General features: G+C 45.2%; 3 protein-coding genes across 4 annotated transcripts; 1 reads left to right on the forward strand and 2 right to left on the reverse strand.

Annotated features, from left to right (window-relative positions):
* Positions 1-3,478: 3,478 nt before the first annotated feature.
* On the reverse strand, positions 3,479-13,823 carry Tg (transglutaminase). Of its 2 annotated transcripts, none has more exons than XM_076800506.1 (10): positions 13,077-13,823; positions 6,649-6,998; positions 6,454-6,586; positions 6,092-6,321; positions 5,672-5,985; positions 5,316-5,585; positions 5,148-5,227; positions 4,880-5,024; positions 4,313-4,619; positions 3,479-4,240 (listed from the first exon to the last, which is right to left on the reverse strand). In XM_076800506.1, exons 1-10 carry the CDS (start codon positions 13,210-13,212, stop codon positions 3,935-3,937), a joined length of 2,271 nt encoding a protein of 756 aa, XP_076656621.1. In that variant the 5' UTR covers positions 13,213-13,823; the 3' UTR covers positions 3,479-3,934. The 2 variants fall into 2 exon arrangements, with proteins under 2 accessions (XP_076656621.1, XP_076656619.1); XM_076800504.1 differs by lacking the exon at positions 13,077-13,823 and adding an exon at positions 7,280-7,574.
* A 569-nt stretch (positions 13,824-14,392) lies between these two features.
* Positions 14,393-15,836, reverse strand: LOC143361588 (mitochondrial import inner membrane translocase subunit Tim21). The gene is made up of 5 exons (XM_076801119.1): positions 15,698-15,836; positions 15,184-15,388; positions 14,878-15,109; positions 14,723-14,822; positions 14,393-14,652 (listed from the first exon to the last, which is right to left on the reverse strand). Exons 2-5 carry the CDS (start codon positions 15,383-15,385, stop codon positions 14,518-14,520), a joined length of 669 nt encoding a protein of 222 aa, XP_076657234.1. The 5' UTR covers positions 15,386-15,388; positions 15,698-15,836; the 3' UTR covers positions 14,393-14,517.
* An 87-nt stretch (positions 15,837-15,923) lies between these two features.
* Positions 15,924-16,671, forward strand: E(y)2 (enhancer of yellow 2). The gene is made up of 2 exons (XM_076801121.1): positions 15,924-16,050; positions 16,247-16,671. Exons 1-2 carry the CDS (start codon positions 16,001-16,003, stop codon positions 16,473-16,475), a joined length of 279 nt encoding a protein of 92 aa, XP_076657236.1. The 5' UTR covers positions 15,924-16,000; the 3' UTR covers positions 16,476-16,671.
* The last annotated feature ends 252 nt before the right edge of the window (positions 16,672-16,923 follow it).

Below are 16,923 nucleotides of genomic sequence, written 5' to 3' on the forward strand. Positions count from 1 at the left end.
CCAAGAATCCGCGGTGCGTAAGTTACCGTATCGAACCAGAGAGCGGAAATATCGCGGCGAATTGAACGACCGACTCGGTGGTCCCTTGCTTACAAATTTACGCGTTCCGTCGACAAGAGCTCGATTTTCACGAGCACCGCGATACCAGCATCGTCGTTTCCGGTTTCAACCGGAGAACGACTTCTCCGCGCGGAGAATGGAAATCGAAAAGCGTGGAACGAAAACTACAATGGGTCGCGTTATCGAAGCCACTCCCTCCTAACGCGACGGAGATCGAGATCGAGATCGCCCGCAGCGAGCAACGAATTCGTAGATGCTCGTTTGTCACCTACGTTTATCTTCCCTCGCTACGCTCTCAATCTTTCCCACCCGCCCATTTTAGGAGCATCGATCATCCGTGATTCGATGAAACACGAGAAACCGACGTAATCTCTTTATTACGCTCATAGCGATCGAGTCGCGATACACGCCACCGTTCGTACGCGTTTCGACGCTGGAAATCTAATTACGAGCTCTTTACTTCCGCTCCATCGTCGTGCGAACCGTATCGTAGAACCTAAATTATTCGGCTGTCGCGTCGGTGGACCGTTCGTGCATCGACTGTGTCTCCTTTCCCCTATATTCCGTTGCATTTACAAAAGCGCTTGCAGTTTAACGGCCTAGAACGAAAACACCTTAACCCGTTCACTGCCGGGCAAATTTAGAGCGTCTTGCCCTGGGCGCCAAGATTTTATTTTTAAGGAAACCTGGAATTTCACAAAATCTAATAATTGGACTGCGGATTTTATGCATGCATGACAAAAATGGGTAAGCACAATTTAAAGCAGTGGACACATTCAAAAAAATTTAAGGGCACCAGCGTATTGGTTTCAGCTTAATAAAATAATTAGAAAAAGAAAGAAATTTTTATTTCGCTCCTGTGTCTTGCAATCGATGCAAATATTTGATTTTGCATAAAGATCCGTAATCTACTAATAATATTTAGTTGCAGATATAGCAATAAAATTACATGTACAGAAATTGGGGAATGAAAAGAACACGAGATGGAGTCCGTTGTCTTGGTACAGATATTTCGTGGGCGGCAGTGAGTAGGTTAAAACTAATCGTCCTGAGACATTTTGTTTCCAAGAAATTCCAATTATTACTCTGCGCATCACTGTGCAAAATAAAAATTGCACGAACTGCAAGACATCAATGGTCTTCTTAAATTCTTTCAAACCGTTTATTGTTTTAAATTGCACCAATTCATTTTTCCGAAAAATTGTATAAAACCCGCGGTCCCCTAAATATAGAAAACTGCGCGTACACAACGCGGCATCGACTGTCGAAAAAAACACAAGATGTAATTGGCAGTCTTGATACAGATATTTCGTGGGCGGAAGTAAATAGGTTAAAACTAATCGCCCTGAGACATTTTCTTTCCAAGCAATTCCAATTATTACTCTGCGCATCAATGTGCAAAATAAAAATTGTCTGCACAAACTGCAAGACATCAGTGGTTTTCTTAAATTCTCTCAATCCGTTTATTGTTTTAAATTGCACCAATTCATTTTTCCGAAAAATTGTACAAAACCCACGGTCCACTAAATATAGAAAACTGCGCGTACACAACGCGGCATCGACTGTCGAAAAAAACACAAGATGCAATTGGCAGTCTTGGTACAGATATTTCGTGGGCGGAAGTAAATAGGTTAAAACTAATCGTCCTGAGACATTTTCTTTCCAAGCAATTCCAATTATTACTCTGCGCATCATTGTGCAAAATAAAAGACATCAGTGGTTTTCTTAAATTCTTTTAATCCGTTTATTGTTTCAAATTGCATCAACCCTTTTTTCCGAAAATTGCATAACAGCCGCGGTCCACTAAATATAGAAAACTGCGGGTACACGAGGCGGCGTCGACTATCCTTTTCATCGTTCGATGTCGACGATGCGTCTCAACGTGAAATAGAAGCGGTAAGAACGATTAGATCAGTATTGTCTGATCGAAACAACCGTCTCTTTCATACATGTCGAAGGAGTCGGAGTTTATGAATCTTTGCGAACGGTAGCGTACATTCGATGGTGGTGCTGCCATCTAGAGACGCGGTTGAAAACCGAGATGCAGGTTTAAGGGATGAAACCGCTTTCCTGCTCCTGTCGGTTCCTTCCGATCTCGGAGAGCACGACTTGGAAACGGACGAAACCAACTACGATGAAAAATGAAAAAAAAAAAGAAACAAAAATTCGAAACCGAATTGAACCGAAAATGAACGACGAAGAATCGTAGGGCCGCGCGAAAAGGAACGAAACGGAAATCTCGGGTAAAGAAGTTTCGGGAAGCTGGGTCGGCCGATCGACCTCCCGCCATTGGACAATATTTCACGATATCTTTTCGGATTGTTGTCGGATTGTTCTCGGATCGCGGGGCTACGGGACCCCCTATGGCCACCGGCTACACTCTACACGAAAACATATACGTCACTGACGCGCTGTTCGCGGTGATTCCGATGGATCCTGGGATTCGATGGGAACAAAAGAATGTTAGTTTAGCATGGAAGGCGTGTTTGTTATTTTGATGAGGTATAATGGGATGGATCTTGGGTGTTGATGCATAGCGCGTAGCAGGGTGCCGAGTCCAGAATCCCGTGGATCCAAATGGAGATTGGTACGGGCCCCGTAGGCCCCGTGGGCTCTCGTCCGAGACCCCTGTAGACAGGGGCCGCAACACGTCCATCACGTGTCACGGTTATGTATTTAGACATATCTCACTGCTATCTTCTGTATCGTTCTTCCTCTCGCGCTCTCTCTCCCTCTCTGTTCCTCTCCCTGTTCGCCCACCGTTCCCCTGCCCCTCGTTCGGCTCTGACCTTTCGTTTACCATTTTTCTTCTTCCTTATACGATCCTCGTATTCGTCTTCACTTGCTACCAGCTTATCGTTACGTTCCCTTCCCCTCGAATCCCTCGTAATCGAGACGAGAAACCGCTACAAAAATATTACCTTGTCCGTAAGTGATTCCGAGCCGAGAGCGCGCATACCACAAGACGATAGAACGATGCTCGGCGTCTCCGACATCGGGACGAGACGAACATTCAAACAATTTTCGGACTCGTTGCTCTCGTTTTCGTTCGGGCCTCCTGCTTCTTCCTTCGTTTCCCGGATGGTGATGCACGACTCGCGAAGTCTCGTCGTCTCTGTCTCTGTCTCCGTCTTCTCCTCTCTTTGGGTTCGTCCTCTTCTTATTCGGAATACTCGTCCTCGATTGCCGCTCGTTAATATTGCACCGTTCAGCGTTCACCGTGCATTCTGTAGTCGGTAGCTATCTGCACGGTTAGCTCACTGCCGATTCAATTTTTTTACTGGCTCGACGCAAAAGCCTGTTTCGAACCGGTATGCCCGTCCGATCCGTTGCTTCCGCCGCGCCGATTTTCGAGTCTCCCGTCCGTCGCGTCGTCTCGACGTCGACATCGGACGAAAAATGAAAACGGAAAACGAACTCGCGCTTGCCGGCCACCTCGCGAGCATACTTTATTGCGTACAGAGTATAGAGTAACAGAAATAAATACTATGAACACGGAGATCGTTCTTAACCCTTTCGTTACGGCAGTCGGGCACCGCGCTCGAAAAGTGTGCAAATTGCATGTCAGGTAGTCTTCGGTGTTCGCACTTACGTCTTTCAACGCCACCTTGGCATTCTCTTGTGTGTACACTTTTTTAAGTGTTACATAACGCATCAAAAGAGCTCTACAGGTACAGCAGAATCCTTTTACCGACTATAGTCGTCGCGCGGTTGCCGACTATAGTCGGCGCTCGTATAGACAGATCGTCGTGACGATTCCGACTATAGTATGCGCTCGTAACGAAGGGGTTAACGGTCATCTCTCGTTTGACTTGCGAAAATACGTCGTAGAAAAGCGCAGGTACATTCGGGGAACGTTTAGCCGTTTAGGTCGTTAGTCGCCGTTCGCGACAGGTGCCGCCGGTTTCACCATGAAGTTGACGAAACCGTCGACGTCCTCGAGCTCCTTCGAGTAGAATTTCGCGGCGATCGTGGCGCGGCCCTCGAACTTCGGAACCATGGAGAACGAACACTCGGCGTCGGCGTCCACTTCCACCGGCTCCGACAGCTTCAGCTTCAGCTGCTCGTCCAAGCCGGGTCCTTCGATCAGGAACCGGCACTTCTTCAGCGGTATCGGCAACGGATTCTTGAATTTGGCCCTGGCGTTCAAGGTTTCGCCGACTCGCGGCTCGTCCTCGATCTGCAAACGCGACCAGATTTTCGTTTCCGCTTCGCAACACCAGCACACAAGCAGCGTATTCCATGTACTCACTATGATTTTAATGTCGGGTTTCCTCACGCGGAAATCATCCTGGGCAAAGTACTCGAAATTCGTGTCCTTGACGGTCGCCAAACAGGCGATGTTGAACGCGCACTGGTTCATCAATCGGAGACCGTACTCTTCCCAGGACACGTCCAGCCGCACCTCTTCGAGGACTCCCGGTCTCACCAGACGATCGATGTTCAATCTCTTGACCGGATCGCCGACTCGACCAGTGTACAGCACCGTCTCGACCCTCAAGATCACCGAGATCCGGTACTCGGTCGAATCGCTTCTATTCTTGATCAGCAACACCACGCTGAAAAAGTAAAGCGAGATTCATCTAGATTCTTTCCATCTCTCTGGTCTAGCTGTTATTACAGGAATATATGTAATTTAAAACAGTAAAAACATTAGAAGAATTTTATAATACTGTTTTATTATTTTCAACCTATTAAGCATATCAAGTAAGTTGTGTTGTATGTTTCATTAAGAATCAAGAATTAATTAAGATTTTTCCATTCAAATAGGAATGTTTCTCCGAAGCAATTATAATTTAAAGAAGAAGAAGAAGAGTACCTGAACGGTTGTCCGATCACGATATCGTCGCGAAGCTCGAAATGGAACATGATGTCGTTAAACTCTTCGTTGAGGTAGTAGCGGCTGAACAACGATTGACTTTGACGGAGCGCCCTTAGCATGGCAGCCCGCTCCTCGTCCGATCCTGCGAAAAGAGAGGTTGCCTCGTTAGCGTTCGATCCGGCAACAGTAAGGCCTCGCTGATGCGGACAAACTTTTCGGAGAAAGTTCGGCAAACGCGAAGTCAGAGGAAGATACGAGGGCTTACTTTCGGGATATTTGTAGGTGTAAGTGATGTCCTCCCTGGCCCACTTTCCGACCGCCTTGGTACTGATAAATTGCCCGATGCTGAAAATAACGTGGAAACGAAGAATGAGTTAGAGATGGAGGAATCCGAGGTGATGGTATCGATTGGGAACCGATTCTCGAAGCTCACCCGAGCTCGTCCTTTCGAATCAGCTTCAAGGGCTGCGTTGGTCCGTTGTACCGCCAAAACACTTTGTCCGCGTTGACTTCGGCGAACAGAAAAGCGTTGTCGTAAGGGCGAAGGACCTCGCCCTTCTTCACGGCAGCGACGGAGGCCGGACCGCAACGGTACGCGTCCTCGCTTAGCTCCTGAGGAGTCGCATCGATCGCCTGCCAGCCGGAACAGTCCGGCGACAAATCCAATCGCTTCATCCAAACCTCGTTCCACACGTGGAAGTTCCTGCGGATGAGAATGAAACCAAAGACAAAAATAGGTTCGCGTTCTCGCAGGAAATCGCAGGGGACACAACAGGCTTCGCTACTCGCCATATCGAGTCGCTGTTCAGCTCCTCCATCACGCTGCCCTCGGCGTCCACGAAGTAGTCGACGGTCAGGCTGCTCTGGGTGTCGTGGGCGCTCGAGTAATTGGTCACCACGCGGCAGGGCAGACCGAGGGTGCGGCAGACGGTGGCTAGAACACCCGCAAACACCCAGCACTGTCCGTACTTGACCGGCTTCTTCGTCTTGTAGTATTGCTGCAGGATCTTCTGAGAGCCGAGCCATTTGGTGGGCGGCGTGCCGCCCCCGAAATCGTCCGACCAATTACCCATCACCGCTCCGCTGTCGTCCGGAGAATTCACCTGGAAGGAGAAAAGCGATGGAAGCGATAGAGAAGCGACGAAAGCGTTCTCGCGTCGGAGAACCGACAAAGATTCCCGGGATAAAAGTTATTCTCGGTATACGCACGCTCGCGGACAATACGCGGGATATCACCACGGGATCGCTCCTGCCGTTGATTCGAACTTTCCCAACTCGAGTCATCAGATGCAACGCGCAGTCCAATATGTCTCGCTCGAACTGCGAATACTTCCACACCGTTGGTCGCAAGCGATTGTAACTTCCGCGCCATATCAGCCCGTCCTCGGCCAGCACATACTCCTGCCGCTGATCTTCGTCTTCCAGGTAGACCACGTCCTCTGAAACGTTGCGGCGCGACCTTACGATTAGCCGGGACGAGCGTGTATCCTTCATAACGGACTGTCCACGTATATCTTTCGTTATTCGAGAAAAATGGCCCGTTGCCAAAACATTCTCGATCGTTTCGTTACCTTCGGACCACGGATTGAAGATCAGGTAAAACGGGTGTCGCATCGAGTAACTGACTGCTCCGTCCAAGTTCCTGTTCTTGGTGTCGATCTCCATCTTCCATTTCCCTATGATGGCGTTGGCATCCGGAACGATCTGAGGACACGAGAGCGGCGTGAGTTACTCGCGACGACGCGACAAGAAGCGACGAAGCTTGCCTTCAAACGAAGAAAACTCGATTGAATCGCGTCGATGGTCGCCTGCCAGGATCCCTCGGAAACCTCTCCAGGATAGAGGACGGGCGTCGCGACCAGAGTTCCGTGGCCATACTGCGGCTTCTCGACATCGTCCACGGTAAACACCAACGACATGCCGTCGATGTTCGGATCATAGTCTCTGGACAGAGTGAGGTGCAGGTAGAACGGTTGTCCGCGTCTGACGACCAGCCGGGCCTTGTCATCTTGCCTTGCCATCAAATCGTATCTCGATGTCCGGTGGTTCTCTCCGTTCTCCGCTAGGCACGGATCCACGTCCGCGATCGTCAGCACAGGAACATCGAAATCCTCCCCTAAACACAGCAGAATTTCAATCCTAACGAAGCGTTTGCGCGACACCGCTGCGAGTTTTTCGACGCGGCGCCTGTCAAATTGCCGGAAAAAATTATTTAAAAACGCACTGTTTCCGGTTCCCGTCGGGACCAATATCCGACAGAAAATAATCGGCCTTACCAAAACAGTATACATGTAATGAGAACGCTTTACGGATCTCTTCCCGTATAGATGGAACAAAAAGCGGATTTTCGCAACTAAATAATTATTCGCCGAGACGAAGATTAAAGAGAACACTCACAGTAGAACCGGTACGGAAACGGCCTGAAGCGACCAGCATCGTTGAAAGGCCGGTAGCGGTCGTAAAATCTATAAAACATTCTTCGAGGATCGGAGGAGAAGAACTCGTCCCTTGAAAACGAACGAAAGACTGAGTCCATCGATGACAGTCGCGTCGAAGTCTTTTAGCCGATCGAGCAGCAGTTCCGCGAAATCACTCTGACAAATCGCAGCTCTTTGACTCGAGGCGAAGAGGAAGGAAACGCGTCGTCGTGTCGGACGATGGACGGCGGGCGTCTTGGGTGTTGCGTCTCGCGTCTTGCGTCTTGCGTCGAGGGTAGGGCTTGGGAAACGCGACGCAACGCGTTGCAGCGTGTCGGGTGGGTTGCTGCGTTCTAGGAGAGCCCCGAAGGTCGTTTCTGCATCGGCGAACGCGGCCATACATGGTGTCATCGATGACTTTGGTATCAGTAGGTGTCGCCTACTTTTCATTCTGTCAATTACTCCTTGTAATTTATTTACCGACGCGAAACGAGTCATTTGCTTCGCGGAGACGCCGATTCCTCGTAGCCGTTACGCTGCGCTCGATCGGCTTCTGGATGGAAAGTCGCGGAGGCTGACCGAACCAGCAATCGCGAGTCCTTTCGTTGACAGAGTCGTTACCGCGAATCAGTGACAAGCCCACCGATTCTGGATGAAATAATTGCTCGATTTATGGTCGCTCGGAATGGATCCGTCGAGTTTTTATCGAGGCTCGATCTAGAAAAATCCGAGAACAGCCGATCGATTCTTCTCCATGTACGGAACGATTTGATCCATCAACGTTTCGAGGAACGAGCGGAGATGATTTTGGCTTCTGGTCAAATAAGCAAAATCGAATTATGAACGTGTCGAAAATAGATCTGTCGATCCAAGTAAAATTGAATGCCGCGCCGCAACGGTACAAAGGTCGAAGACGTCACGGCCGATGCTGGGATCACGATCGATGCTCGCATAAACTCGGAACGAGGTCTTCCTCGCCTCGACTGTCACCCGATTTCATTCCTGCGTTCAGAGATTCATTCCGCGTGCAAAGAATCACGGTTCGACTTATCGGGTAAAACATTTGCGCAACGGCGTTAACGACGCATCCGATCGCCGAACGGATAAGCGAGAAACACGCATCCTTCTTCCGGACAACCGATCGATTACGTTACTTCGACGCTAAACGTATCTACCGGATCGGTTGGAATTTTTTATTTCTAATTGGCCTAAATTTCAAATGACTCCGGATTAGAGCTCGTGTATCGTGGTGGCCACCCTTCGCTGCGGAAATCCATTAACGCGACTGCAACATTCCGCTGGCTCGATCAGCGGTAAATATTGATCGATCGCGTAATTAGGGGCGCGATAGTCGACCGGCCGGCTAATTATGTAATAAATATCGTGTCAAACGTTAACGATGCAAAGTACCAGCAGCGGTTCGATCGCTTCAACCGGTTTCGAGCGAAACCGGTGCAAAACGGTGTTTCGGCGATTTGGTCGGTCGGCCAGCATCTAGAAATTATAAAACAAACTCGCCCACGGGTATTGTCTCGGGGATCGGCATCGGATCCAACAATAAGTGTACGTGCACGCACGAGCGTTCGCGAATCCAGATTATCCGTAACGATCGATGACGCGCGGTGGTAGTTTCGTCAGCGCAAATAGTCCGGTATTAATATTCGATATACTACTGCTAGTGTTCCTGATTTCTCAACACTTTTCATTTCTCGCGAAATGAGAAATAAGACTATATTTCTCGAAAATTCTCGACAATTCTCGAGAATTTTCAATAAAATAAAAAAATATTTGGAAACTTATAATATTTGGAATATCGTTAATAATATTTATCGAAACGGCAAAAAACTTTAACTCTGTTTTTAATCCTGTTCAATATGTACATAACTGTAAAAAAAAATAGACGCTAAATATAACCGATAAATTTATTTATTTAAAACCAAACTTTTATAAAGTGAAACATTACGCTTTTGGTTTGAAATGACTTCTTAAGAAGCATAATACGTCTAATGTAGAATCAGACAATCTACTTCTTTCTTTTGTAAAATCTGTAGCCGTAGAAAAATTTCTTTCATTTTGTGTGGATGTTGGCTTTATCGTATACAGAACATCCAAAAGTTGCTGAAGATTGGGTGTCTTTTTTCCAGTGGACTCAAAAATTTGGAATTCCTTTGTTAGAGTCCGGAATTTATTTTCTTCTGCCGCTAAACTATCGATACTAAATTCTTGAAGGCTATCTGCAATTTCTAATTCTAACTGTTTTTCCAGTGATAGTTCATCATTCTGAGAATCTGACAGTTTTTCACTATTTTCATAAGAATCATTGTTATATTTTCCGAAAAGTTTGCTTAGAATTTGCTTTGCCATTTTATATATATCTGCCTTGGATGTTAAATAAAAAAATGTATCTTCTGAATCTTTTTGCAGAGATTCTGGATGATGCAGACATTTCATAAGGGATACAACAATCTTGTCTCTTCTTTTAGATATTTCTTCTTTAATAACAACAAGAAACTCATTGCTCAATTCAGTATTCAGTTTCTCTAAAGTTTTAAATAAGAATTTAAGAGCACCTTCAGAATTTAATAACGTCGAATCTTCTCTACTAAGATCTTCTCTTGTAGTGAAAGACTAAAAGAATTTAGTTTTACATTAAGTAGTTCTAAAGTTTTTTCAGCTGTACAGCTTCCACGAATTGGTATTAACCCTAGATTGGTAGATTCCTTGCTACTGTAATACATATGCAGATCCATATATCTTTTATTGTTTACACTCGTCTATTCATCAATTGATATGCTGAATTTTTTGTTGTTTAATTTTAGTGTTTCTATTTTTTATATTAATTCTTCTTTTTTCTGCGTATAATAGTCCATCATTAATTGCATTACATCTGATGAATTACAGGGGAGACTAAATCCTTTGAGCGATAAACAGTGTCTTATAAATTCACTTTTAGTGAGTTGATAAAATGAAAATTTACAATCTGAACAATCTCAACAATTATTATAAATTTTCACATTGCAAACATGCATACGTAGGCATTGATATCCTGCCTGTAGATATGCTTACGCAATTGATTAGTAATATGCAATTTGATTTAACTAAAAATTCATTTCCGAAAATATGTTATAAAATAAATGAGATTTATAAGAATTTTCCTACATTTAAATTTCCCGAGAAATGAGAAATAATCAATTATAAAATTTCTCGAGAAATAATCAATTATAAAAATTCTCGAGAAGGAACACTAACTACTACCGTTCTCGAGGGCATTCAGTCTTCATCAGCCGGGGCAATCGAGCCCCGGAAGTCGATGGCAACGATACCATCTCGACGATTTTTTCATCCTTTTCGAGAGCAACGTGAAATTTGCTTGAAGCTGGATAAGAAGCTCTGTTGGTTATGCATTATTAATCGCAATTACTATTTCCTAGAAATCGCCCACTCTGCGGCGCCAAGCGCTCCTTCGGAGGCACGCGCGACGAATTTCGCAAAGGTTCGCGTCGCCTCGCGAATCGCACGGATAGACGGCGCAAACAGCGCAACAGGCGCGAACAAACAGCCCGCGAACAACAGCGGCAGTCGCATAAAATTAGCATCGGAGATTACCGATGCGAGGTGTTGTTGGCGTGTCGCGCGCGAAACACCGGCAGATCGCGCGCCTCCAACAAACACGGAACTCGCGAGATAGCTATCTTGTGACAAATTGCAGTGTTCGCGAGTTAATAGCGAATCCTGCCGCTTCGACGTTATCCGCGAATATCGCGCGATCGCTCGATCGATGGAGGACGTAAAACCGCGAGCGCGTCCTGCTTGGAATTTCGGGAGATGCTTGAATAATAGAACTCGGCCTTGCGTAATAAGGGGTGACGTAATGTTTCACGACGGTCAGGGTACCTCTTCCTCGCGCGTTCAACACTTTCATTCATGACGATTCACCTACCGGGAGGCGTATAAATACCCGTCGGGATCGTAATTGTAATCGTAATTGTCTTCTTCTCGCGAACGGGTGTCGTCGGCGATCGGTACCGGGCGTCGGCAAGAGATCGATATAGCATCTAAAACAAGGGGACCGTTTAGAGCATAAGCACGTTTACGAGGAAACGAGAACGATCGTTCGCGAACGCGAGGCGCCAGAACCTGAGATTTCCCATCTGGCCGCGGGCCCGAGTTTATTTTCCTTGGTGAAGTACCATCGAGCAAATCTTTGAGCAACGGCCGAGGCGCGCTATTCGCGCGATTTTTGTTTGCTCTTAATTACGATCCACGGAACCAGTTGGTTCGCTCGGAAACCATTTTCTCGAAACGGCCTTGCCTCGAGGCTCGCTCAGGCTCGAGACCGGAAACGCGAACGAGAAGAATGTCGCGCGAGTCGTCCGTGTTGACACGGCCAGGATCGCGAGGACGTTGAAAGTGGAAAGTCACGTTCGAGGAGGATCGCCGCGCCTTTAACAAATTAATGAAATGTTATACTTGGGCGATGGTGCGCGATGACATCATCGACTAGAAGAGCGCGAACGCGGCAATTCGGTACGCTGCGTAAACGCTTCGGGAAAATATGATCGGAAACACGTTTCGAGTGGAACGAGCATCGAGCACGGGGCTTCTTAAAATAGGTGTTATCGCGACTCGGTGCGCAGCGCAACGGCAAGAACAAAACCGACTCGTTCGCGCTGGAAATTTCGAAAAACTTTACCTCATTGCCGGACCGCTACCAACGCGAATACTGTAAACCGTGTATTAATAGAAGCATCTTAATGAAACATTCCATTCTCATGATATCGCTTTAGAGTGCCTCGGGGTCCGTGAAATTTTAGCTGCGACGTGCGACACAAAGACCTAGATTCTCCGGTTAGATCTCTCTCTCTCTCTTTCTCCTCTCTCTGGACCTTCCATTTCCACCGTGTTGTCTAATGCCTAATTGGTGCATTCGCGTGCATCGTGCATGCATACGAAAACTGCGAAGAAAACGAATAACGCGAAAATTCATGGATAATTGCATCCCGAATCGAACTATTCCCTGCAGAGGATGTTGACCCCACAGCACGGTACCAGAGTCGGAAGAGTAAGCTAGCGCGAGCTAGAGTTGTCTCTGTAACGATATACATAGTTTATAGTAGATCTGACATCGTTGACCCTACAGTTTCCATCGGTCCCCCTTCGTGTTATCATTTACTTAAGAAATGTCCAGTTAACCTTCTTCGGCCACGGGTCAATCGCGTTGAAGGCGCGTCGGACAGCCAGGTGAAGAGAGTGGAGGCGAGGATGAAAGTGTTCGACTTATCGTATTTTTATTAGTCTTCTTGTAATATCCATATCGACGTCAAATAAAGTAAAGTTTATCTGGTTGCTTTGCTTCGTGAACTGTGAAATCGGCTGTTCCTTATATACATTTTATCAACGAACACCACCACCGTCGAAATCGTGTAAGATATAAATTGACTATAGCTATATAGTCGTTCTATTATGGATTATACATATTTATCGGTGATCGAGCTCGAGTAACCAGCTCAACGGAAGCAAGTTCTATTAATTTTGGCCGCGTCGAAAGTTTGTAAATTTTTCTCAAAACCGAATCTTTCGATTAGCATTAGTTATGTATAGACTGCGAATCTTTATGCAAAAATGTTTGCACCGATTGCAAATCACAGGAGCCTGATAGAAATTTCTTTCTTCCTTTAACTATTTCATTAAATATTAAATCTTTTTTCGTAAATGCATAAAATCCGCAGTCCATGTATATATGATAAATTATTATTATAATTATAAGAGAAGATTACCTGAAGCCACTGAGGTGGGTGGACGTGGCAAGCACTCGGGTTTGGTGCAGGTCGACCTCGAAGAACCATCCGTTGCATCGGTTTGGGGTTTGAAGACCGCTCTGAATCGCGAGAAGAAGGAACAACACTTGCCCATTTTGGCTCGGTCTGTTTGGTTCGGCGATGCGACGATTTACTATTAAAACGGTGGCCGTTTTCCACAGGTGTTTTTACCCGACGCGAGGCGAAGCGACGCGACGTCACCGTTTTAAGTCCGCGCGTCCGTGGTCTGCGTCTGCCATTCGCACGTGCTCGCGTTCATCTCGGCGCGCGTTACAGTTCGCTCTTCCAGTATCGTCCGGAGCATGTATCTTGGTCGATTATGCTTCGTCGGATGTCGCCCGATCGCTCTCAACTTGGCGTACTCTCGAGAAAACCTGAATCCCGCGGCAATAATCGTCCGATCAAGGGCATCCAGTGTAGTTAGACCATCGATTCAATCCGCGCAAAAAATTGACGCTTCGAAACGATTTCCTTGATCGTCCGCGCCGACGATCACCAGGCAATTTCGAATCGCTTTCGCGGGACCGGCGATCTATTTTATCGTGCCTTGTTCGAGCACGAAAAAAGAAAGACTGACACCAATTATACAGACTAACCGGCGATGATATCACGAGGCATTTTAAGCACGACCGCGAACCGATCGAGACCACGCGTTCCGTCGATCTGCTCGCAAGTGGACGAGCGACTGTCAGACCGCTAGCTACTGGCATCCGCAATAATGCGACGCGACGCGGCTCGCGTTCCGAGCTCAACCTTCGGTTAATTTTTAGGCGATTGCTAACGACCAACGTCGCCTGCAATTTTTTACGTGGGCAGATGTTCCATCGAGTTCCCCGCCTTCGGAATTTAATCTTGCGAGATTACCGCAGAAAGAATGTCTGTCGCGCGACGATTAAGGGTCAAATTATAATAGGCAGATCAGACGCTGAGGGCGTATAAACGCTAGATAAAAAAAAACAGGGTAACCAAATTCTGCCGTCAAAATTTGTTTATCCTGTTTTTTGTGTATCTAGCGTTTATACCCCCTCAGCGTCTGACCTGCCTAGTATAATCTGACCCCGAGTTGACTCATTCGGCTTGGATTACAGACTTTCCGGAAAAAGCATACTTTCATCGAAACCATGGCGTCAACTTTCCTTCCACGAATTTATGAAACACAACTATTTCAAAAGTCGCTCGCTTTAAAGAGAAAAACTGTTACTCATATCCTTCGGGGAAACCGACCGCACCGTTTATTGGGCATATAATTAGTCGTGACTATTAAACAATACACGTTCTGTTCAACGAGCATTACGGTTTTATTCGCAAAAGAATATTCATATTAAATGCTGCAAGTCGCTGCCTGCGAGCACACCTGTATACAATATATCAAACTTACTACTCGAACGAGTTGAAAATATTAATTTATATCAAAGTCCGTGTCGATGACGTGGCTCTTATAATCGTTTCTGTTATCTTCTATTTTTATAGTAGTTTGCATGATGTCGTCTATTAGTACGTATAAGTATCTGTACACATAATCGCCTGATTCGTTCTGCAATCAATTTGAACGCGTTAGACGACTCCACGGTCCATATACGCGCATACATCCTGCAATTACTTACTTCTTGTACTTCTAATGTCACTGTGCCGCGTCTCCTTATGCCTTGCACGTAGAATTGCATTCTCATATGCCGTACTCCGTCTTTCACGAAGGTAGCGTGACTGTAAAAATTATGCGTTTGAACGTTGCGCGAATAGAGCGACATACGAAGCCTACCTAACGTGGTTACGTCTACGCCGATTCTCCTCCCCGTAACCTCTTATCGGTTCTCCGAGAGCATCTATCACTTTAGGTTCTTTCTTGCAGCGCTCCAGCGCTTTACTGTAAACGTTATTTGGACTTTTACTGGAGAATAGTTCGTTGAAAATCGCGTAAAACATTAAACCTGTTATTCCTATGCCACCGATTATTACGCCTAAATATCCAATAGATTTTGTGTTCTCTTTAACTGAAAAACAAATGACATTGAAAAATACGGATTATTCGATGACTCGTATGATGGGATAACCACATGAAATTTACCTACTTCCGCTAATCCAACTTGAAGCCTACTCTCTTGCTCGACCGGTTCAGTCTTTGCAAGCGACTTTCTTGTGCAGTAGGATGCGTTTTGCGGAACATTAGACTCCGGGTAGTAACGAGAACAAATACGTGCATTTGATAGACCAGAGACAGCTACTAGTCTCCTAAATGGAATATAATTAATCACCCTTACAGAAACCATTTCCTAAAAAATAGATCCACTTTAACAAGGTTGTTGTTGATTTCGTTCCATAAAATAAACTTAAATGTTCATTGCTTACTACTTTAAATAGACAGAAAATCTTGGTGCAAAAACTGGGCAAGTTCATTTATCGATAAACTTGTACTTCTCGTCAAAGTTTTACGTATTTTTATATATCACTGATTGTTTGAGGTAAGAAATAAACAATTGTTAAAATCTGAACTTACCCGGTTTCTATGCCAAGATCTTCAATTATAGTTACATTTTGAAAGTTGTCGGAACCGAATTTTTCATAATTAAAGGTCAACTTACGACTGAAAAACGTGTTGTTTGTAGAATCTTACGTTTGCATACAAAAATCGATAATAGGGTATCGAAGAAGAGTCAATTCAGAGAATCTGACTATAATCCTCGATCATGTTTGGTCATTACACGACCTGCAACCGGTATAGGACGAAATTAGGTTATGAGGCTGAAAGACAAGACAAAACACAACATAACCTTTCGTGGAAGTGAACTGTATTGCGTTCATCGAAGCGATTGCTCTCAGCGCGATTAGAGGACAAGAAGTTCAACTTTTCGAATCGGATCAAGCGGATCAAATTAAAATTCGTAATGAAAACTGCTCCGCATCAAAGGCTAGTGATGGTTGGTGATCGTGATGGGCAAGTACCTTGGCATTTGCTATTTTATCGATTGTCAATTTTGGTGTTACGTTACGATCTCGATAATTCGGATATCAATTCGATAAATCGACTCCTTTAATGTGCATTATTTTCTTAATTTGGCAATACAGTTTCAAAATCGTAACAGTTGATTACAGAAAAACAGTAACTTACCGTATTGTTATTTCTATTTTAGGCTGAAAGAATTATTACGTCGCCGTTTGGTCGAATGTGGTTGGAGGGATCAAGTAAAATTAATCTGCAAGGAATTAATAAAAGAACATGGTCACGACATCACTTACGATAAGCTACTCTCTGTGGTCACGACCAAAGCGAGAACGCTCGTGCCAGACTCTGTTAAAAAAGAGCTTTTGCAAAAAATAAAGAATCAGCTTATCGCACAAGAAGAAAAACTCAAAATGTAACAAATCAAAATCATTTATTTGTAAGCTTTTACGTTCCAAGAAGAAAATCTATGGCCAACAACTGTGTTCGAATCTCGATATACCATTTCCAAGTACGCTGTACAACCACGTGTGATAACTATGTGTAATTAAAACTTATAATCTTACGGTATAGGTAGTTAGAAATAAATTGTATGTACCACAGAATTTCAAGCAAGCGTTGTTTCATTGATGACAGCAAAGGATTATTGCATATGAACACATAACATATATTAATGAATAACCTCAACCAATTCAGTACTTTTAGTTGTATGAAACACAAATGATATCATTAATATAATCAATATTAAAACCAGAATACAATATAAAAACAAATGGGACATAAGAGTAGACCAAGAATAGACCAGTCACAATATGGCGTTCCGTGTCACACTGTCTGAAATACCGACGCAGTCAAAAATCAATAATT

This window comes from Halictus rubicundus, chromosome 15 (assembly GCF_050948215.1).
Source record: "Halictus rubicundus isolate RS-2024b chromosome 15, iyHalRubi1_principal, whole genome shotgun sequence".
Taxonomy (NCBI): Eukaryota; Metazoa; Arthropoda; class Insecta; order Hymenoptera; family Halictidae; genus Halictus; species Halictus rubicundus.